This window comes from Corvus brachyrhynchos, unplaced genomic scaffold, assembly GCF_000691975.1.
Source record: "Corvus brachyrhynchos isolate BGI_N302 unplaced genomic scaffold, ASM69197v1 scaffold395, whole genome shotgun sequence".
NCBI classification, from domain to species: domain Eukaryota; kingdom Metazoa; phylum Chordata; class Aves; order Passeriformes; family Corvidae; genus Corvus; species Corvus brachyrhynchos.
Window position 1 is genome coordinate 953,205 of NW_008238340.1, and position 23,377 is coordinate 976,581.

Consider the following 23,377-nt stretch of genomic DNA (forward strand, 5'->3'; position numbering starts at 1 on the left):
ATGGCAGGAGGGAGAGAATGGGATCACCTGTAAGGTCCCTTCCAATCCAAACCACTCCATCATTCCATAATGTGGGAGATGCTGGAAGGCATTTGGACACTCAGGGCTCCTCGCGTTACTGAACCCTGAGTCTGGCTCTGGAGTGGCCCTGCAGAAAACACAGGGAGAGCTCGGACAGGGAAGGCCTGGAGTGCTTTGAGCATTTTCTTTTTCCTCACTGCAAAACAACCCCTGTGGCCGTTACTCGAGAAGCTCTTTTGTAGCATTAAACACTAATGAATCGCACAATTTGCCCACACACATCCCTGTCTGTGGGCCTCATTAGCCGGCAAGGTTTCCCTGGCAGCCCGGAGCTCTGAACGCTGCTCCGTTGGGATGGGTTTTCAAAGGATCCATCCACGCAGTGCAGCTTTCTGACTTTTCTCTCCATGGGAGCAGATCCCCAGTGGCGAGAGCTGACTGCTCACACAGAAGTCAGACTTAAATGTCTTCTCTGTTTCTGTGTAGCAGAGGTGGCTCAGGAGCCCAGGAATCCTTACACAGCCACCCTTGATAAAATTACGATCGTGTCCGTCCTCTTTCATTTACTCACTCCTGCTGCCGAGAATTAATTTTAGACTCTGCTGGCTTTTGTCAGTAGATCTCAGGATATATTATCTATGCTTTATTTTATTTTGTGCTCATCTGGGCAGTAGCTGGAGTGTATAAAATGGGGTCTCCTGGAACAACTTTATTGCTTCAGCCTCTTCCTTGAATGAGTTTTTGGCGCAAGTATAATTTCTCCCTCGTCTCCGACAGAAAGCAATTTCCTTTTTCCCCTCCATGTCCTTCAGGCTGTGGTGATTCTGCCCCGCAGAAAACCAACTTTGTCGACCCCTTCTTGCTTCTGGGGGTGGCCAGTGGTCCTCACCTGAGCACCCCAGCACAGCACATCATCTCTGACAGCAGCAGGCAGAACCCCCGCCCCCCTCAGAGATTATTTGATCTCTTTTTGGGGTGACATCAAAGTGCTAACAGAGGATTGTTATGGTTCCTTCACCTCTTGAAATTGTCCCTCGCAGTGAGGAAATGATGAAATTGCAATGGGAAGAGCTGGGATGCTGACAGGACTTTGACAGCTGTAACTTTTATTTAGCTGGTTGTCTCACATGCAGTGTTACTGATGTGTTATCAACCTCGAGCCAAGGGGAATCACACAGCAAGGGAAAGGTGTTGTCTTGCTTTTTTTCTTTTTTTTTATTTTAGGGGACCAAGAAGTATCTTTTAATCTCCACTGAGCAACCTGTGTTTATATCTGAGGTCCATATTTTTTCCCTTTAAAAAGAATTCTATGTTTTCACAAAGAACTGTCTGGGTTAGCAGAAGTGTTGCTCAGCAGAAATGTCTGAGCTACAACATTGTGAGAGATGAAGGGTTTGCCTCATCATCCTTCTCCTTTAGGTTTTTAGTGGGCAAAAGGCAGGAAGTTTCTCTTGATTTAAATGAGAAATATCAAATTTCATCTGCTTATAAGAAGGGTCCTTCAGAAGCTGTGTTGCAGACTGACACAGGACTTCCAGAAAAATAGTGTCAGGGATGGTTTGGTCTTTTCAGCTTTGTTTTCACTGTGTGTGTAGGCTGGAGGTTTGGAAATGCCTCTTTTACTTTCAGGAGGAAGACCCAGAGGATTTTATTTTCCAATACAGTTTCCATTGTGTTCATGGGAAAAGATTGTTTTGCTGAGCAGAGTATAAACTCAGCCCTGTGGCAGATCCCTCTAAAAATTGGTTCAAGTCAATACTGATCTGCTTTTCCCACATTCTTACTGGAAAATTCTTTTTTTCTGGTTTCTCTGGCATCTCTCTAAACCTAAAGAATTACAAATGAGAGAAGCATTTGCCCCCCTGAGCTTCATGTGCCCCATTCTGCTCCCACAGCTCTAAACTTCCCGAAGAGAAAGAGAAGAAATATCGGAGAATGTAGAGCTCCAGCTTCAGATAAGGAGGTTGGAATAATTTAGAATAATATAATTTAGTTTGTTTTGAATTACTTTAAAATCAGAAAGCCTGGGAGAAGTTTTCCATGTACCAGTTTCTGGTCACAGTCTATGTAAATCTGGAAGGGAGCCACCAGCTCGAGGAGGAGAACTCTGGTGTACATTTGTATTACTGAAAGCAGATGTGGGCTTAGGGCTCCAGCCAAAATTTCAGAGTAGTAAAAAAATGATCTGTCCTCAATTCCTCATGGGTCAGAAAGGATGGGATGAATCAATACTGGTGCATTAGTGATGGGGAGATGGCTTTCAGGCCTGACATGTCTGATAGAGATGCTAGTTCAGTCTAGAAGTGATAAGAAAATCAAGCTGCTCCTGCCTGTGTCCAGCTGTGTGCCTGCTGCTCTTCTGGATGGAAAATCCACAGCTCCCTGGGCTCATAAGTGTTGGTTGGTGTGAGGACATATGACTACAAAATGATTTGTTAATGGTGACTTGGAGAAGTTTATCTACACGTGGTTTCCACCACCCCTTTGTGCCACGCTGCTCTCCAGGCCTTGTGTCCTCCTCAGAGCATCACTCTGGGAACCTCCAGCTCCACGGGCCACGACCCATGAGCAGGAGGGGTTTGGGTCACAGAGATGAGGCTGGACTGACTTGTGACAAGCAGGACTGTGGGGTGCACAGGAGTCCCACCCAGCAGTACAATTGTTATACAGTCACAGGGTGCCCAGAGAAGCTGTGGCTGCCTCATCCCTGGAAATGTTCAAGGCCAGGTTGGATGTGGCTGGGAGCAACCTGGGATAGTTGTCCCTGCCCATGGCACAGGGTGGAGTGGGATGATCTTTAAGATCCCTTCCAATCCAAACCATTCCATCATTCATTGTATGATTCTATGATTTATGCTGTGGTTTAAAATGGACCCTCCATCGCAGTGAGCCTCAAACCCCTTTTCCATTAGCAGGAGGTGCATGAACACCCTGAGCACTGGGAATCCTCCCAATCCCCTCACCAAGGAATTGCCACGCACAGATTTTATTTTATTATTTTAACAAAAAATAAACCCTCTCAGTAAAGAGGATTCTGCTCTTTCTGTCCTGCATTTTGGAGACGTAACTCTGATTTGTTATGGCCCTTTTGTCTGGGGAAGATTTGCTCCTCAATGAGTGGTGTCTGGCTAATCTTTACTACTTCAAATTTTGTGGTAAGATCTTCTTTAGACAGAACTAGGTCGCGTATATTTCAAATGCCTCATGTTCTTAAGATCAGTTTGTCAGAGAGTCCTAAATAACACATTGCTTTATTCATAAACAGCCTGAGCAAGGCAGGATTTGCAGCACGTTCCGGGTATGACAGTGATGTGTTACTCTGAGCTTATCAAAGGGCTCCACTGCCTGAGCCGCCAGCACAAAGAAAACACACTGAAGAATTATTTGGCCCTCATTTATTTAATGAGCCAGCAGTAAAAATGAAACCTCCAAACTCGCGATGGTTGAAAAACAAATTGCAGAGCAGATTTTTCAAATCTGTAGAAGTCCAGAGCTTTTCACTGGGTAGAAATAAATGTGACCATTGGTTCATATATAAACTGCAGCTTCATAAAGTGTGTGAAATTGCTGGGGGATTTCTGTGAGCCGTGGAGGTGGTGATTTCTGATGTGTATGACTGGGAGCAGAATCTCGCATATAATACCTGGGGTTTGAACCCATGAAGGAGAATTTAAAAGATTAACAGTGATTCAAATACCGATAATTTGAAGAAAGAAAATGAGCAATATTTTAGTTGTTGGTCTGACTCACTCCTACTCTAGCTAATAAAAAATCAATTTTCTCAGTTTCTGTCCTCATGTTGTCTGAAGTTCTGGGTCCCTGAACATCAGAGGGGCAGGTCTCTGGGCTGGGAGTCAAGAGACTGACTTAATTTTTTTTCTTAGTTTTATTTCAGCCTGTTACTGAGCTGTTACTTGAGATTAGACACATAATCATGGAATCCTGGAATGATTTGGGTTGGAAGCGGCCTTAAATATCACCTCATTCCCACCCACCCTGCCACATTCCCCTGGACCAGGTTGCTCAGGGCCTTGTGTCCCTGTCTGTATGATGCCTTTGCTGGTCCTCTCGGGGGAATCCAAGGGAGGTAATGGGGACCAGTTATTCCCAGCTACACTTTTCCAGAGCAAATGACACTCATCTCAAACTGAAAAAATTACGTTGGCTTCCTCCAGCCTGGTTTCATTCCTGTTTTTTGCTTTCCCTCTTGTCTCCACAGCTGTTGAATCACTGCATTCCTTGAATGACCAGATCTCCCATTTTATCGTCAACAAGTCAAAAACCCTGGACGAGGACGAAGACGCCTTTTTGCCCAGTGAGAAGGAATCTCTGAAAAGTGCCATGATGCTGATGAGGCACCTCCTGATGGATGCACAGGTAGGGGATCAATACACACACGTGTATTGTATTGTATGTGAGGAAGGCACATTATACGGATATGGAGGAATATGTCATTTTTATGTGCAGTTTTAGCAGTGGAGAACATTAATTGCTGACTCTTCTTTAAAACGATTTTGGCTTCTGAAATCTGCAGCTGTGGGAAGGATATCTCAGTGCACAGAGTGTGCAGCTTGTGCTGGGGCTGAGCCTCAGATTCAGGCTTGAAAATGGCTCTTAATTTCAGGAGAAAATACAGCAATGTACCCATTGATGGGAACACAGCAATAACACCGTTGATGGGAATCCAGCGTCAGCACTACCAAAAGAAAATCATCTTTCCACTAAGCATCTGTGCTGAATGCCAGTTTTAGAAGCACCAGACAACTGAGCTCTTGGTTTAGCCAAGCTCTAAAATGCCAGTTAAAAGTCATGAAACGGTGTGCAGATGTTTCTTTGTGCCTTTGCTGCTTCAACAAAAAATCTCTTTCTCTGTAGCTTTGCTGTGTTGCAGTGTTTCCTTCAGCCTACAAAAACCACCCTTTGAAATATTAATTGCATTTATCTTTGTATATTCCCTTTTGGTCTTTATTTGCAAAGCCTGGATGGAAAAGGACAGCTTCTGTCAGAGGGCTCTTTTGAAATCGCGTGGTCTCCTCTCCCTTCTCCTCTGGCAGGCCCTAAAATCAGGCAGAGGAGGCCTGAGGCCTCCTGAGGTCTGAGAAGGAAGGGTACCCCATCAAAAGCTCAACAGGTGTGGACAAGGCTGGACCTTCTGAGCTCTCCAGGACTGGGGATGGTCTGTCTTACTTCCATGTTCTCCCACATGGAGTCTGGTGGTTATCTTATCTTATCTGCTTCTCTCACTTCCAAAACCTTTGGTCTTAATGACTTTGGCTGGCAGGGTTCTTGTTGCATGTGGGGAGTGGCCTGGGGATCCCTGCTGTTAGTGGCACACTTATTTTAATGTTGTGTGTGTTTGCACAAGGAGTCAGTCCAGGGTTTGGAGGCTGTGGAGCGCACAGGGAGCAAACCCTTCCTGCTGTGCTCGGGATTTCGTTTCTGTGGGGATGGTGCTGATCTCACTTTGGCACATCTTTAGCCAAGTCACCCCCGTTTACCCCAAGCCACTGGAGTTAATGCTGTTGAAGAGTCATGGAGAACACAAAGGGCTAAACTGTGCTTTCGGATCTGCTTCCACAGTGGGAATAGGTTGTATTGATTCCCCTGCAGGTGGGAATAAAATCATAGAATCCCAGAAATCCATAGAATCCACGGAAATCCATGGAATCCTCCCGGTGTGAGGCTCTGTACAGAGATAAGCTGAAATCCAGTGCTTGGCCCTTTTACTCCCCTCTTCTGGCATCAACCTGATTTTGTCTGGTGGATAACTTGAGGAAAGAACGTCCAGCTTGAAATTTTGGGCAGAAAGTTTGGGTTGGAAGGGACCTTAAAGCTCATCCCATTTCACTCCCTACCCTGGGCAGGGACACTTTCCACTAGACCAGGTTGCTCCAAGCCCCATCCAACCCCATCCAAGTGGCCTTGGACACTTTCAGAGGTTTTGAATACCTCTGGGGAGCCAGGCATGAGAGCAGGGAGATGCTTACAGGCAGATTAAAATAAATATGGGGCAAAAAGATACCTATTGATAATCACCTTGTGCAGGAATTCTATTTTTAGCACCTAAGAATTACTTTCCTACTTATCAGCTGTCCTGAATGCATATTAATTGGTGCCTGTGATAGAGAGACTGATTAGGAAATGCTAAGAACAATGGGGAAATGTCAAGTGCTCCGGTATCCTCGTGATGCGCCTGGATCCCTTCCCAGAAAGGACAGGATGTTTTCTTGCCTGGGATTTTCAAGTTGGAAGAATGACAAGGTGAGAAGTGGTAGTGGTGAGTAGAAGGATGGAAGTAAACGGGTGATAACATCCAGTTTAAAAAAAACCCAATAAAATAAATCCTCTGAGGAATGAAAGAAACATGAGGCTAGCAGGAATATCAACAGAATATCCCCACCAGTGTGTGTGATTATAAATACTTGCTAACCCTGACTGCAGAGTGCCCTATGGTTCTAATCACAGGGGAGGAAGAAATATCACCGATGCAATTATTTCCCTTCCCTTCCCTGCCCTCTTTGCTTCCTGGTTAGTGGTTTGATGGGAAGATGGAGCCCTGCAGCTGTAAACAGTATTGATTGTGCGAGGCTCTGTACAAAAATAATCTGAAATCCAGTGCTTGGCACTTTGACTCCCCTCTCTTGCCATGGACCTGATTTTGACTGGTAGATAATTTGAGGAGAAAACATCCAACTTGAAATTTTGGGTAGAAATCAGCTGGGCTGCTAACCCAGCAGGAGTGACTGGTCAGAGGGGACAGTTAATGGGCATTTCTCACTTCTCTGCCACTATTAATCTGCTTTGAAAAGGCAGGGATGATGTGGGCGTGATGCCTCATGCCTGCTGCCCTTCTGGCATGGAGAGAAATTGGACACATTTTTGGAACTCTGCTTGGACACACACCAGGAGATGTTGCTGAAACAAAGTTTTCGGGTTCACCAGAGATCTAACTTCGATCTTGAGTCATTTTTTTGGCTTAAGATGAATCACTGAACCAACACACAGAGCTTTCCAGTTTGGAAAACTCTGTGAGGGCTTTTACAGGAGGCTGTGCTGGGGACCATGTGCATCTGCCTGTGAAGGGGCAGGTCCCTGCTCTCTCAGTGAGGTGTCACTGGGAGCACAAAGGACAAGGGTGCTCATCAGAGTGGAGAAGAGGAACCACAGCACAGAGGCATCAGGGAGCCTGCCTGGGGTTTCACAGCTGGACTTTCTACTAGTTAGAATGTTGACTCTGTGCCCCTGAGCATCAGCCCAGTCCCTTCACGTATTAAGCTATATTTATTTCTCCCTTGGCTGCTTGGAAGAGCCTCTTTTGCCCATCTGTTTTGTCAATTTACTCTACTTTTCACAGATTTTAATGCCTCAGTTTTGTGGTAGTGGTGTACAAGCAACTCTGACAGTAGTGACTGTGGCTTTATAGGGGAAATTAGAGGTCAAATCGTTGGTAAAAGCAGCGTGGAGAAATAGCTGTTGAGTGGGGGAAAAAATTCTTCTCATCTCCGATGTGCAGTTGGTTTTTCTCCCCATGGAGAATGGGGCATATTTTGCACTCCTGGCTAGAGAAACGGCATTGGTGGCAGACAAGGTGGCTCTGGTGGGAGAATGTTGCTGGGGGCTGTGGGCTGGCTGAGGGGCTGCTGATCCATCAGCCCCTTCAGCAGTGTTAAACTGCATGCAGGGAGAGGTAATAAGCTGTGTGAAGTCTCTCAGCAATAGGCTGTCAGCTCGAATTCAGCCCAGGGCAGACAGTGATTTAATGAAAGTCATTACAATCTGCAGGATCTCTTGACCCCAGTACTCTCCATCCGTTCCACACCCTGCATAGGATTTCCTCCCCACGAAAACCCCTGGCCACAGGGTTTGTGCGCTGGCTGCTGGGCTGACAGAGCTCTGGGAAAGGAGCAGCGCCCTCCCTGCGGGTGAGGGCTGGGGCTTTGTTCCCAGGTCGTTCATTCCTGATGCTCATCCCAGGATTGCAGCACGATCCTGACGCCAGGCAGCACCTTCCCTTCGTGAGTCCACAGCCTACCTGGCCGGGGGGAGGGCTCCGGGGGGAATGGAAATGGTGCTGTCGGAGCTAAAAGGTGTGCTGAGATAATGCGGGTGCACAAAATCAGGCGGAGAGAAAAGGTGCATTTATTCCCCGTGACATGTCCCATCCTCCGCCCGGTGCCGGAGTGAATAAACAATTCCGCTGCTGCCAGACAGCCCCGTGCACGGCGCTGCTGCAGAGACATGGCAGCCTCTGATAGATTGTCACTGTTGTCAATCATTTCTGACAGTCCTATTATGCTCAGAAAGGATGTTTGCTCTGTGCCTGTTGTTTTATAATCCTCAGAGGTGGAATTTTATAGCCTAGCAGTGCTTTTTCCTCAGACATTTCCCTAAGCAGGATTTATTGCTTCTGAGACACACGTGACATGAATCCATTACACCTTCAAACTTTAAATCACCCCCCAGCTTTGCCTAAATTACTTTTTGATTTGTTTTACTTGAGTTTCTGTTTCTAATTGCAATTGTGAGAGACTGGACTGGCGTGGAGCAGAAGGTACACAACATCCAAGGGCTGAGCCAGTGCATCAGCTCTAATCCAGCTGTTTCCAAAGGAATTTGTCTAACGAACAGAAAAGGTGCACCCAGGCACCAGCACCAGCCCTACATGTAAGGCAATATTCTCTCTCATATGAAGGAACACATGAAATTTTCCTAGGTGCCTGCCCTCAAAAGCCAAGCTTTCAGGAAGTTCAGTCCATTTGGTTCCTTCCATGAAGTGTTTAATTGACTTCAAGTGGATTTGAAGTTCTTTGGGAGGAATACTATCTCTTCAGTGCCTTTCCCAGCAGTGTCGTGATTATCCTCAGGTGTTGCTCTGGAGGGAATGAAAAGACATCAAAACCATCTTTGGGTTTGCATTGGACTTTTTGAATGAGGTCATACCACAGATGATGAATTAAAAACAAGATCACGTTTGTGGGGCACCTGGCTTAGATTTACTTGTGCTGCAGTTGCTGTCTAGGCATGAGAGTGTGAGGGCATTGAGATATTCGACTGTTTCTCTGCTGGGAAGTTCATTTATTTCTTAGGTAAAGGCAGAAAATCAGCCTGGTGGTACTTCTAACCTAAGTTGTTAACAAAATAGTGTTCTCATTGCCCAAAAATCAGAGGGGAGAGAACACTTTCATTTACACTTAGAAGTATTTTTTCTTTAAAATCTGGTGTTGTAGCGTTTTTGTGGGTCGTTTGTTTTTGGGGTTTTTTTTGTTCGCTTGGTTTTTATTTCCTTTACTCTGAATCAAACGGCTCCAGCCCTCACTGGCTCATGGGACAAACCTTTAGTGGGTGTCTGCCAGGACAGGTCTGCAGATGAAATTAATGCCAGTTTGGACAGAGGATATTGCCTTGGTTTTCTTTGGAAAATATCTGAGTATTTGAGTTGTCACCACTTTAAGCCTTTTAAGCCTGACACTGATGCCCTGTAAATAAATCATTTAAGGTGAGAGTCTTTCAGTTTATGGAAAAAAGGAAAACCTACTTGGCATGACTTACATTTAGCCATTCAACATCCCACCAGCTGTTGGGCTTTGGCTTTTTGTATTACCCTCCCTTTCTAACCAGACAAAATAATAATTCCTCAAGCCCTTTTACTTTGTAATCTTTTCTCCAGTGGTCCCCATTGCCTTCCCAAGCAGGCTGTTATGGAGATGGCCGCAGTAATTGCTGCAGAACTGGTAGCAGAGCAGAGCTATTTCCCCAACTGACCTTTAAAAATGGTTGTTATTTTCTGCAGAGGTCTGTTGTATAAAACCAGCCATGTTGTTGCAATACTTTGTTTGTTACTTAAACACTTCTCACCATCTGTTCTTCAGACTTATAGCAGAGCTTCAGGAGCAACGCCCCACGACCCTTATTTTCACGCGAGTGGGTCCTATCAGTATCAACAAGAAGAACAGGGGAAGGAGAATTTGCTCTGTGTTTCAATAAACTGAAATTGTTGGAGTTCTGAAAGTGTTCTCGCCACACTGATGTGTTTCGAAGGCTGCAGAAATGGATATGATGCAAATTCTGTTACGGAGTACTATCAAAATGCAGCAAATTGGTGTTCACATATCTTGGTGTTCATTTATCTCAGCCTGCACATTCCATGAGCTGGTTTGGTTTGGAAAACAGCTTCAGTTCAAGTCCGGGTGTATCTGGAGGAGAGCCGAAAAAACAAACTTGCTGCTCTGCATGTTGTATTTGTTTTACATTAATCTCACCATGCCATTTCCATAAGAAGGAGTCTTCTTGGCTGCTTCAAGCCCTAGCAGCACACCTTCTAACGATCCCTCTAGGTCTAAAAGGGGAGCACAAAAGACTGACATGTGTCGAAGGAGGAGAAGATAAGAGGCAGAACCTCTGAAGCTTCATCAAGGACCTCATTGTGTCTAATGACATCATTACCGTGTGTTACACAGCCTGTCTTGTGGTGCTTGTCCCTAAACAGGTACCTGACAACCTGCTGCCTCTCTCATGGCCTGGGAGGGGAGGGAAAACTCCTTTGTGGGCTGCCTCTATTAATTCAATTTATTTGGAGTATGTTGTGCTGTATGATGAGGGGTCAGAGACGCCCCTAACTCAGGTGAGCTGGAATGTGCTGCTCTCTCTACCAGCACACCCTTGGTGACCCACAAGGGCTGGGTCCCATCCCTCCTGGTGGTCATGCCTGATTCAAAACCCATGAATTGCCTGAGCCAAGACTCAGGATAAGGAGCTTTACAAAATGATTGTAAAAATGGGAGTTGCAGCCTTGGAGAAAGATCAGCTCCTTTTTTTCCTGAGAGAGATGCAGGATGAATTTATGAAGCTTTTGTCCCAGCAGCAATCTGTGCTTTTCCTACCCCTCAGGAGGTCAAACCTGAGCTGGAACCATGCAAAGGATGGATTCTGTTGCCTACCATCACTGCAAAGAAGTATTTAGATCACTAAATAATGGTGCTGAATCCCAAAATTCCATTTGCTGTAAGACTGGTGCTGATGGTAATTCACTGGGTACAAGGTGGTTCAGCACGGTGACATCGGGTCGGTTCTGATTTCATTCTCGTTCTTTCTTATTTTGCTCTCCTTTGGAACTGGAAAAAGGCTCATTATTCCAAATTAGGTTTGATACTGCTATTGAAAGCTCAAAAATGCTTTCAGAATTTGCAATCCTGCAAGAGTAGAAGACAAAAAAAAAATACAAAATAAATCACATGTACAGAGGAGAGCATAACCTCACCTTTAAAGGGTGCAGAAGCAAGGCCCTCAGCAGGTTTGTTGTTTGTTTAGTTGCTTATAAGTTAGTGTTGGCTTTTATGTTTTTATGATGGTGTGGAGGTTAGCAGGAGAGGATGGCCATGCCAGTGGAGAGGTCAGACTGGGGTTGTATAGCAGCAACTCAGCACTGTGCCTCAGAGAGAAATACAGATATACGTGTAAATAAATACATATATGTGTGTCTCTGTGTGTGTGTGTGTGTGTGTATGTGTGTATAGACAAGGGTATAGCAGCTGAGAAAACCTGATGGACACCTTTCTTCAATTCAGATGGGAACCAGGACTGATTAAAAGAGAAAATACATAAAGAAGCTGAGATCTCTGCAGACAGATCTCTGCAGATACTGGATATTGTAAATTGAATTCATATCCAGGTAATTCCTACATTCCAGTTTCTTCACAAAAATTCCAGATTCCTTCACAAAAGACCCTCACACCTCTGGGCCAGTGGTCCAAGACAGAGTGTTTCATTTGCAGAGTCCTGTTGAACACGGAAGAAGTGGTGACAATTTTGTCTCACTTAAAACACAATGTGTATTCATGAGCGGGGGGTGTGTAAGAGCTCTGCAAGCTTTAATTGGAGCTCATGAGAGAGAAACGATAAGTATCTTCACAAATGTAGAAGAAGCAATTAGGGGAGACCAGAACGTATCTGCTATCGCAGCAGTTTATCGGCAATGCAGATTTCTCAGTTAATAACAGAAGAAAACCCCAATTGTGCAGCCAGCAAATGAAACAGAAAATCCCAGTTAGCCTCGCTCGGCGCTCGGGAAGCACAGGATGTGAAGACTCAGGAAAATGTGTTCTATTCCCCCAATGTGTTTTCTCCTGCCTGGAGAGTCTCCTGTTCCATTTCCAGTTAGCAAATGAGCTAAAGCACCTCACCTCAACCTGAGGTGAGCTGCAGCTGCACCGTGGTGCTGGACCAAGCCACTGGGAAGTTCGAGAGCTCCATCCCAAAGCAAATCCTTCTCCTGAGTCAGCTGCAAACTTCCCCTCCAACCTGTGAGCTCAGGGGTCACCAGGCTGAGCCCAGCAGGAGGTGGGAGCCAGCCAAGCTTTACATTTGTATTTTTGTCTCAGAAAGACCAGTAAATATTTAATGACTCTGCGAGATAGACCGAGCGTTTGCGCTCTCTCCCCATATATCAACAGTTGCTTTAAGCACTTGCTTGATAAAAATTAAACTGTTTCTCCATATTCCTGCCTCGGATGCTGGGTAGGGAGCTAATTTTGTAAGCAGAAGCTGTCTTGTTTTGGAAAACAAGTTCAAATGGAAGAGCTGGTCTTTGAAAGTGGATGCTGGGCTGCTATTCCTGCAAAAATATTCCAGACAGCCTTGTGAGTTAACCCTGGCAACAGATCTTGTCCAGATGTGGTAATCCTTTTTACTTTAACTCCTTCTAGGCTGTAGGCTCAGCTCCTTCCTAGGAAAGCATCCATGGTAAATACATTCCATTCGATTTCGTTTGCACAGAGCTTTGGCAAACTGCAGGTTTTCTTTCTACTCCAATTTTTCCCAGCAAGCAGATGGATTCACTGGTTGCAAGACCCTGTCACCACTGCAGATCTGCTCTTCCTTCAGGGAAAAGGTGTATTTTATCCATTGCACAAATTTGGGGATGTAATTTAATTCCCATCCTCCTCATTTATCTGTGAGTTGGGAATAATATTTGCCTACTTCACAGTGATTGTGTGAGGCTCTTCATTCATTAACGTGCAAAAGCTTTGAGATCCTTAGGATGAAAATTGCTTTAAAAGATGCTGTTAATAATAAATATCAAGTAATGCACCTTGGTACCTCTTAGCAATAATTGGTGCTATCATTCCTGCCCAACTCTTCCATGAATTAAAAGGCTTTGAATGGGACTGGAACCACGAATGGGATTGGGACCAATTAACACGTAATCATATGTCAGTTTTTATATCCTTAGCATTCCTGTCATGGGACTCTCGGGAAAATCTCCATGGATTTTAATGATGCAATGTCAGAATTCAGCCCCAGACATGTTTGTGGGATAATTGCTGGATAACCGGTGTTCTTCTGGTAACTTGGTTGCTTAGTGATTAAGCTAAAAGCAAAAGTATGCTGGTTTAATATTAACATAAATGGAATTAGCCACTCTTTCTGTGAGTTAAATGTTACAGGAAAATTCTCATTATAAGGAAACCATGATTGTTTTCTTTTGATATATAAATTTAATTAACTATTTTTTGATAGGTTTTGACCTGCTCTCTGTACTTACAGTTTTTGACCTTCTCTCTGTACTTAACCTCCACTCCAGCATGTGGAGACTGGCTTTTATGGAAAATCCAATAATTTGCTGCTCGGTCACCCAACTTCTACTTCTATTAGATTTCAAGCACGCGGCCCTCACCCTTCTAAACAGAGAAGCTCTGAATATTCACCCCAAGTAAATAAAGAGCTCACATAAAGAAATTGCCTGATCGTTAAAAGATATCAACATTATTTCTGTGGAAGGGGGAAGCACGGAACCTTGGAATGACGCGTGAGATGGAGCCAGGACAAAGGACCTTGTGAATCAACACCGTGAGAAAGCTGGTGGCCAGTAAGGTGTGGATTTACAGCAGAGTGTTTCCCACTTAGAGTGGGAAGAGCAGCCTCTTCCTCCTGGCTGGGAGTGAATCGTGTGCTGTGAACGTTGCTGGTGCCACATGGGGGAGATGTTGAAGAGGAGCTGGATCGCTCCACTCCAGCAAGACGACTTCTCAGGGAAGAGCAGCCTGAGGGGTTTAGGAGCCTAATTCTTTTCAGTTTCCCCCCACATGACAAGTATATACATATCCTGTATAAAAAGGGATCTGTGCAAACCACCTGAAAAATGATCCCTCTTGGCTTCAGGGTGCATCCAACATCTTCCAGTTGCTGAAGGTGCTTTTATAAGCAAGACCATGAAGTGATCAAGGAAGATAAAATAAGAAGTGGTGCAGTCCCTTATTTTAGCACCACCGCAGCTCTTGCCCTCCTGCTTGGCAAGCTGGGTTTGGGAAGGGATTGTTTGGAGGAGCCGAGGGAGTCTGGCTGGTGTGGGGCATTTCTTGCTGCTGTTTCCAGATATCCAAAACATAAGGATAAGCTCATACAAGTAGTGTGTGATTCACTCAGGCCCACTGGCCATCTTCCTTGTTTCTTCTTAGAATAATACTTTTCACACTGTGAATTAGTCGTTAATGCTTATTTATGCATGAGAAATCTCCATAGAAATGGCTATAGGGAGAGTATCTGTACTGTGTGAAAGCCAAAAAAGTAAGATTGTCTTTTTGAATTAACTTTCCAATGTCTATTTTTTTTCTGCAATGGCTTAAAAAGACATTTACTCTAGGACTCTAATATGTTTTATAATATTCTAGCAGCCAGGTTAACAGGTAGAACCAGTACTTTTGTAAAGGGGGTGAGCTGTGAAGCCAGGTTAGGTAGCCTGGGGGAAGTCAAGAGATCTTCATTTTTCAGCTTAAAAAAAAAAAGAAAGAAAAAACTACAAATGCATAGCACATACCCCAAAAGCTGGAGTGCTGCCCCCTTTGAACACGAGCTCCAGCTGACTGCAGGGGAGCTCTGGCTCCTCTTTCAAGCACAACCTTCCCTTTCTGCCCACAGACAGCCAGAGGCTGTGAGAATATAGCAACTTTTTCCTCTCTGTCTTTCTGCATAGAGGAATTCAAAATCACTGCATGATGTGTGCCCCAATTAATATTCCCCGATTGTTTCCCTTTCCCTTCCAAATGATGTCAGTCTCCATTATTTTTGGCATAATGGTAGTGAGAGGAATGTCTGTTTTTCAGAAATATTTTATCTCTCATTTTTGGGTTCGCAACAATCTCTACTCATCTCAGGATTTTTATTTTCTTTTTATCCTCTTTCTTTTGACTTGCATTGTAGAAGACCTACAGTAAAATAATGAAAACTGTCTTAATCTATCACTACTCAGTTTGTACGTTATTAATAATGAAGGCAGTGTAATTAGGCTGCAGAATGCACAGTGAACACAACACTAAGATGTCCTTAACTAACATCTGTGGCTACTGCTTGGCTTATATTGGCACAAGCCCCCAGGATTTTACATGAAAACAGTGATTTGTGTCTGGCATTGCTTTTACAGAGCACAGGGGCTTCATTTTGTACTGGCTGCTTGTTGAAAGACAGCGTGAAATCCATGGCAATGAATGCTCAGCTCTATTTGAGTTGTATTTAAGGTGCAGATCCTGGTCTCAGTGTCACTGCTTTGCTGAAAACTTTTTTCTCTTGTGCCCTTGGTGGCTGAGCTGATGGGGTGCCATGGACAGAAACTCATCTCTAAGAGGCCCTTCTTCTCTTCTGCCCCTTGCTGTCCCCTTTTCCATGTCAAAGCCTCGTGATCCCCATCCTCATGCCATGTTACGAGGAGACCAGGAAGGAACAAAGTGCTTTTCCACTCTGTCATCAGCTCAAGCTGGCAGTTTGATCCTCTGCCCGTGCTGTCCTGACCTGTGACATGTTGGGTCTCTGGTGTCAAAGGCATCAAAGGTGTCTCTGTTTTGACTTGTTCCTGAAATGGTGGGGGCAAATCTCACCCTTAATGCACGTGTAGTGATGCAAGGCCACACTGCCACAGAGCTGGCTGTGTCCATAACAGAATTATGGAATCATTTAGGTTGGAAAAAAATCTTTAAGATCAACATGTCCCATCCCTCCCTCTTTGACAGCTTCCAGCTGAAAAGGGGTGTTTAGAACAAGAGGGATGTTTAGATCATATATAAGGAAGGAATTCTTCCCTGTGAGCCTGGTGAGACCCTGGCAGAGGGTCCCCCGAGAAGCTGTGGCTGCCCCATCCCTGGCAGTGTATGTTTCAACCCTTCTGCCATTCCACCAGACCAGGTTGCTCCAAGCCCCATCCAGCCCGGCCTTGGACACTCCCAGGGATGGGGCAGCCACAGCTTCTCTGGGCACCCTGTGCCAGGGCCTCCCCACCCTCACAGGGAAGAATTCCTTCCTTATATTTAATCCAAACCTATTCTCTACCAGTTTGCCACCATTACCCCTTGCCTGTCAAACTGGAATGGACTGAGGCGCTCCTCTCTTGGCAACTTTCAATCCCTTTTCCCCAGCTTGCCAAGCCTCCAGTGTCTGTTAACGTAACCCGTCCTGTCACAGCCAGAGTCATGATCCGCCCCGAATCTTCCTGCTGTGCTTACATTGTGTATATGATCAGTGATGACTCTGCACAAACAAGAAAATAAACCAGCCCTACAGCTGTATGAATGTATCAGCTCTGTGGAAAACACAGAGAAATGCAACGTTTGCAGAAGGAGGGAGGGGAATTGAGAGCGCAGCGGGTTTTATTGTGGCACATTTGAGAGTAGAGCCCACAATACAGAGTGAATAAAGACCTTATAAAAATACTTGGCAGCAACTCCTCTAAATTTTTCAAGGTATGAGTTTCTTATTTTAGTTGATTTACTGAGCTGACAAAGAGGCAATCATCGTTAATCAAAATAACTCACTCCTGCTCTGAGTATGAGAGCTGAAGTTAGATGAAGGTCATGGAAAAGAGATGATAAACTAGCTCGGGGCCTTTAGTGGCTGGAGATTTTTAGGGAGCTTATTCTAGAGGGGATACAGATTTTGGCAAATGCTGATGGTTTTTAAAATGGTTTTTTTTCAAGCAGTAAGAATTGCATCTCTCGCAGATTCACAGATGTGATGCACTCAAGTATGCATGAAGGGATGATTTCCTGACGGCTTTTAGTAGCAAGAAGTGCTGTATTGGAAAGCATTTGGTATTCTCCTGAAGGCAGGGAGGGAAGCAAAGATTTAGATAAGATACGTAGGAGTTGAGAAGTGATAGGGGCCTGTGAGTGCCAAACCACATTTTCTGGGGAAGCTTCAGGAGACCGAGCCACTGACACTTCTGAGAAATATCTCTCTTGGGCATCATGGAGATTTCTGTCCATGTCTAAGTCTGTCTGTATTTAGGGAAGTGTCTTTCCTTGACCTCTGATGGTGCAATGTCTCCCAGCTGCGTTCCTCACCCTGCTCAGGTGTACACCAGCCCGTGTAGGACTCACCGAGCAGGATGGTGGTGAACACCTTGTTCAGCAGTTTGCTGATGGCTGAGCCCCAAATAATGCAAAACTGAACAGGCAGAAGCCCAAGAATCCTTCAAAATTATGCTAATGATTCTTAGCAAGTTCCATGTTTTGCCTTGAAACTCACTTCTTTAGCTAAAATGTTCTCTGCATTCTGTCTAGAATTAAGGGAAAATATCTAAATTCATGCAAAAGTGATTGCCTGAAGCAGTGAGGACTGCCAGTGCCTGCAAGCAATATCAATTAATGTTCTGGTGCCAGAATTATCAATAGCTCTCTTGCCAGTAGCTTTTATTATCAAAAAACTGGGTTGATAACTGTATATTTCACTTGGAGAACACAACATGTGACCTTAGCATGATGAAGGGACACGAAATCCCTTAGAAATTTTTTTTAAAGTTAAATGTTTTGTGCTTGAGATTAGTTTTCTATTTCTTGTTCTTCTTGCCCCATGGACACATCTGATGAGTTTAAATCTTGCCATTTAAAAGCTTTCATGAGGTATTTTAAATTTCTAAATAATATGCTTATACATATTATTTTGTTTGCATCATCAGTAGCACACACACTCCTGGGGACTGCAAATATCCATGGAAAGCCGACAAAAGAGTGACTCCCAAATACTGGGGACAATTCCAATATTAAGAAAGCTGCAAGTTATAATACAAATAGCATACACCTATGTCAGCTCATGAATTAAATTATATTTCCGAGAGATCTCTTGTGGCAGCCTACTAAAATAATATATTACGTGTTCAGGGGCAGCGTTGGACTGATACAGTGAAAGGGGGATAATTAAAGGCTTTGCAAATCCCAAATGTGCCAGCAGCTGCGGGTCAGCTCGGGAAGCAGCTCTGGGAGCCACACGTGTCCCTCCTGCAAGGATGGAAACCCATTACATGACACTTGTGGAGGATAAACCTGGAGGGGGAACAGCTTCTCTGCCCTGGATAAATATGTAGAAGAAATCCACTGGGAACGATGCAAAAAAAAAAGAGTGGTAGCAGGTGGCAGCACTCCTTTTCACCCTACAAAATGAATATTTAGAGGCAAAATGGAGAGGAGGAGCCAATTAGTGGGATTACTGTGCTTCAAGAGGCAGGTGCTTGCATTCCAGCTAGGAAACTGCTGCTTCCAATGAGATGAAATGCAGGTGCTTTGTATACAACAGAGGCTTTGGCCACGAAGTTTTGCTAATTATAGAAGCAGAGGACAAAGAGAGGTAAAGCTCGACAGCAGCTTGTTTGACACTGAACAAAGGACCCATAAGGCAGCATTAAAACTCAAGAAAAAAATGAATTTTCAGAGCCGAGCAGTTCTGCAGGTTCATTGTGGAAGCCATAAAGAGAAGGGGACGTGGTCCTTTGAATGGTGGGGAACAGGGAGACGGGGATAGCTTGGCTCTGTGTGGTATTGCTTTGGGATGGAAGGAATAAAATGGGATAAAGGGCTTGGCTTTGAGCAGAATAATAACTATGGCCACACATTCCTACTTAAACATAGGAAAAATGAACATCAGAGAACAAACTATGAGTGAGCACCAGAGAAAGGGCTAAAACAGAAATCCTTTCGCTCGTCTGGATGCAGCTCTGGCTCCATCTGAGCCAAGAGTGCCTTTTTCTGGCTGCAGAGCAGATGGTCCCTCTCGGCAGAGCCGGGAGCGAGAGCCGCAGCCGGCGCGGGCAGGGCACGGCGCCCGCATCCTGCGGGAAGCACGGATTGCACAGGATTCACCACCAACCTGTCCTGGAGAGCAAGGGAGGGGCCTTCATGGAGGTTCAAATGATGATTATCTTGTCTCAGTCACAACTTGGAGGTATTCCCGGTTACTACAGGATCAATAAAAGAAGGGAAAAAGGGAAATAACTTTGCTGAGGTGTATTTTAGGGTGTTCAGACCGTGTTTCTCTTAGAGACGTGGCAGTGCTAAAAATTTTGGGGTGTTTCTGCTGCCTGAACCCTTTGCTCCTGGCTGTGAGCTCAGCCCACTCCTCAGCTTTGCTGCTTTCTGGTGCGTGAAACAAAATCCCTTGGCCCTGCCAAGGATGCTCTTCATCAGGTGACCTTCCTCCAGGACAGCAAAGCTCTTGAGAGCTCATTTGTATCCAAAGGATTGTTTCTTGCCGTTTTTAAAACACTGTCACTTGGAACTCAGTGGGATTGGTGCTCAAATGTGGTTGCAATATAGAAATAACAGTTTCCTGGCGTGTCCAGATCAAAGCAGGAGTCAAGAGTTTTGAAATGGTTATAATATTTCTGAGAGATGCGAGATCGAATGGTTGCCAGAAGTAGACATAATTATTTTTGTGGAAACACTCATTTTAGTACTCTTTACATACAGACATAGAGATACTAAAGCCCCAGGTCCTGTTTGGTGTTCCAGATGTTAAAGGCTGATGCAGACAGGGTGAAGGCAGGTTTTGTTATGAGCTTGGAAAGAAGAGAGCAGGACCTGGGGGGCGAAGACAAATTTCTGAAGTTTTGGGTGCCTGTCGCTGTTGTCCGCAGGGACGATGAGATGAAAGACACGGAATTTGAGTCCAGGATAGAATGGAATTATTTAATTAATTACAGATTCATTTATACAGCTTTGTTCGCAAGAGTGGCATAACACCATTGGGTGCTTGACCATACACCTCCCAGAGTGACTGGCTGAATGCTATGACACCCATTTCAAGATATTTTCTTCAGTGTGGAAAACAAGACTGTGCATAACAAGTTTGCGCCTGTGAGAGAAAGTCTTGGTTTACAAAACCCTCTACACTGTTGACAGCTAGCTTGCGAGAGAATAGAGACTTTCATAAGCGGCTGTAAAAAGTAGGAAAACTTCTCTGCCAGCTTTTTTAGCATCTACAGGTGTCCCTCTAAAATAAGTGGCCTCTTGGGTTCATTATCATCATATAACCACTCAAATTGTTAAAGGTGAACAGTGTGGACACAGAAAAATCTGCTGACAGGCTGAGAGAGTTGGAGCTGTTGAGCCTGGAGGAAAGAAGGTTCCAGGGAAGGCTTAGAGCCCCTTGTAGTATCTAAAAGGGGCTACAGTAAGGCTGGAGAGGGACTTTTGACAAGGGCCTGGAGTGACAGGACACGGAAGAATGGCTTATAGGTGAAGGAGGATAAATTTGGGTAAGGTATAGGGCAGGAATTCTTCCCTGTGAGGGAGGTGAGGCCCTGGCACAGGGTGCCCAGAGAAGCTGTGGCTGCCCCATCCCTGGAAGTGTCCAAGGCCAGGTTGGACGGGGCTTGGAGCAACCTGGGATAGCGGAAGGTGGAATGGCAGGAGGGGTGGAATGAGATGAGCCTTTCAACCCAAATTATTCTGTGATTTTTCCAGCTCCTTGGCTTTCTGTGACTGCGGACAGTGCATAACCAGGATTAAACAGCCAAGTCCACGAGGAGAAGAATAGATGGGTAAAAAGCTGGATCAGAAAGAAACCTCCTGGGTGCAGCAAGGACAATAACCGAGGTTTTAAACAATGCATCTCCGTAGGTGTCACAAAAGAGGGCAGCCAGGAGGCAGCCGGGCTCGGGCACAGGCTGGTTGAGAAGCACTCGGTGTTACAGCTCTCAGCTGCCTCGGGCAGGGGAGGATAAGGGTGAATCCTGGGATAGAAACCTCACCGTTGCACTCTTCAGAAAAATGAGAGATCTGAGTAATGCCCTTTTAAACAAAACCTCTAAACAAGGGAGCAGCTGGAAGTATTTGTGAGTGATCCCAGAGTGGGGAACTGGCTGGAAATATTTTTGTGGCTTTCGGAGGCTCTTGTAAGAAAGCTGAGTCTGGGATGGAATAGCCCAGAGAGCAGAGTTGTGAAAGAGCTGTAATTATCATCACAAAGCAATTAAAACCTGACAAGCAAAGGCAGCAGAATGAAGCTTATGGAAGTGGACAGGGCCTTCAAATGTGAGCTTGATAGTGAATCCAAAATACCACGGGGGGAAAAGGTGCCCAAGGCAGAAACTTGGGTGACACTCAGCGAGAGTTGTACCCATGGAGCCATGCTTAACTCCTCAAATACCCACAAACACAGGGAGTTGCCTCCTGCCTATGTCTTTCCTTAGCGACTCGGTGATTTTCCCTTCTGGGTTGTCCAATCCTCCACACTGATTTAAATAAAACCTGAGGCAGGCTGTGTGTGTGTACTCATCCAGGTGTGCTGCTGGATTATTTTAAAGAACTGACCTTATGTAAATTTAGTTGTTATGTGAAGGTGTTTATTTGCTCCCTTCTACCTGAATTTTGCCATTTGCTACTATTTTAACTAAGTCTTGTTAGAGAAAATGGCTCTAATTTGCTCTTGTCTCTCAGATGTGACAAGAGCAATGCACACATAAGTGCCTGGCTAGTTTTCCTCTGTGGCTGGGACTCACCAGTCAGATAAACTATGAAAATTAAAAAAGCCCAAACACTTAAGGACTGTCACCATGTCAGACATGGATTTGCGTGAGAGCTCCGTGTTTTCTCACATTTGAGAAAACTGGCACAAGAACTCGCAAATCTGGAAGAAATGTCCGTGCAGGTTGACTGCACAAATGAATTTAATCGTTTGCACAGAATCTGTTCTGCTGCTTCACACTGTAACGACACCAATCTGATTATTTCTCTTTGCTTTAACCAGCAAAATGTCTCTCATCGGTGTTTGCATAATTAATGCTATAGGATTCGGCTTTGATCCAGCGCCATGCCAGGAATCGCTGTGCTCTCCAATCTGCTGCAAAACAGCACTTTCTAGCACATTATTTTTATTCTAATGCTGTAATATGGAAAGCCCTGCAGTGCCCTGGCTAATGTGGCTTCTTCTGTCTCTGCATCACAGCAGTTGGCTCTTCCCTGACCTGGGAGAGCTACAAATCCCATTAGTTTAAAAGCAACATCATCCTGAATGTGTTCCTGCTTGCAAACTCCAAGCTGTATTTGTCTATTAGATAGATCTACACAGTCTGGTTGTAATTGGAGTGTTTTAAAACCTGCTGGAGCAGCAAAGCACTGTGAGGTGGAATGTCAGAAGTACTTACCCAAGTTTTGCACAGTGGGTTTTGTGATGCAGCTTCCGATTTTGACAGGAGGGTACTCAGGTCTCTGCAGGAAAACCCCCTGTCAGAGGTCACATTTGCTGTGCATGGGGTGGACTGGTTTAACTGGGAAAAACCTTGGAGGTCCCTTTATTGCCTCTCTGAATGATCCATGGACCAAAAGGAATCCTTCTTTTGGTTTCAAGAGAAGGGAGTATTAATAATGATAACACGATCTTCTTGTTACTGTGTGGTGACAGAGGAAGCAGGGAACATAAGGGGTGAAACTAAATAATATCATCACAACAATAATCAATAATGTAATCAAACAAATGATTATACCCTAATAATGAGCACATCCCCTCCTTCCCAGTGAATTCTGCAGCTTGGCTACCTGTGCTGCTCACCAGGCACAGAGCCCTTTGTGCCAAATGGATTGAAAAGAACTTTTTTCCCCCCTTCCCTTCATTTATTTTTGCTCTCCAGCTTCCCCTTCCCACTCCAACCCCCAGAGCCCTTCCCCTCAATACAATGCCTGACCAAATATGCATTATCTGGTAGGATGATATGCCAAAAATACTTTTAACCCTTCATCCCTCCTTTGGTGCCATCTGGCAAAGAGGTCTTGGACCAGCTCCTTAACTCCTCACCATCTGTTTTGCACCTGTAAAGCACAAAGATTGCTGTTCTTGGCCATGTGGGTGTTTGCCTTGGGATGAGTAGGGTGCTTACTGATACAGAACTTTCATGATTGGAAGCACTGCTCTAATCTCTCTTTATAGCTCTAAAGCAATAGTGGTAAAAAATAATGGCTTAAATAACTTAACACACCTGGCCAAATATCAGGGAGCATCCAGCTGTGCCAGGCCTCTTGAAATGCATGGAGGGGAGTTCTGGCCTGCTTAAAAACCTGTCTTGGTTTTCTCTTTTACAGTTCCAAAAATGGCTTGCAGGGGTGGG

At 44.9% G+C, this 23,377-nt stretch overlaps 1 protein-coding gene across 1 annotated transcript in view; it reads left to right on the top strand.

The window, feature by feature from the left end:
* LOC108446907 (putative uncharacterized protein C1orf196) overlaps positions 1–13,704 on the top strand; it is a 61,476-nt gene extending 47,772 nt beyond the window's left edge. Inside the window, exons 2-3 of the mRNA XM_017735051.1 lie at positions 4,241–4,398; positions 9,891–13,704. Of these exons, the coding sequence (XP_017590540.1) occupies positions 4,241–4,398; positions 9,891–10,010 (278 nt within the window). The 3' untranslated portion in view covers positions 10,011–13,704. The remainder of the gene's footprint in view (positions 1–4,240; positions 4,399–9,890) is intronic.
* Positions 13,705–23,377: the final 9,673 nt, after the last annotated feature.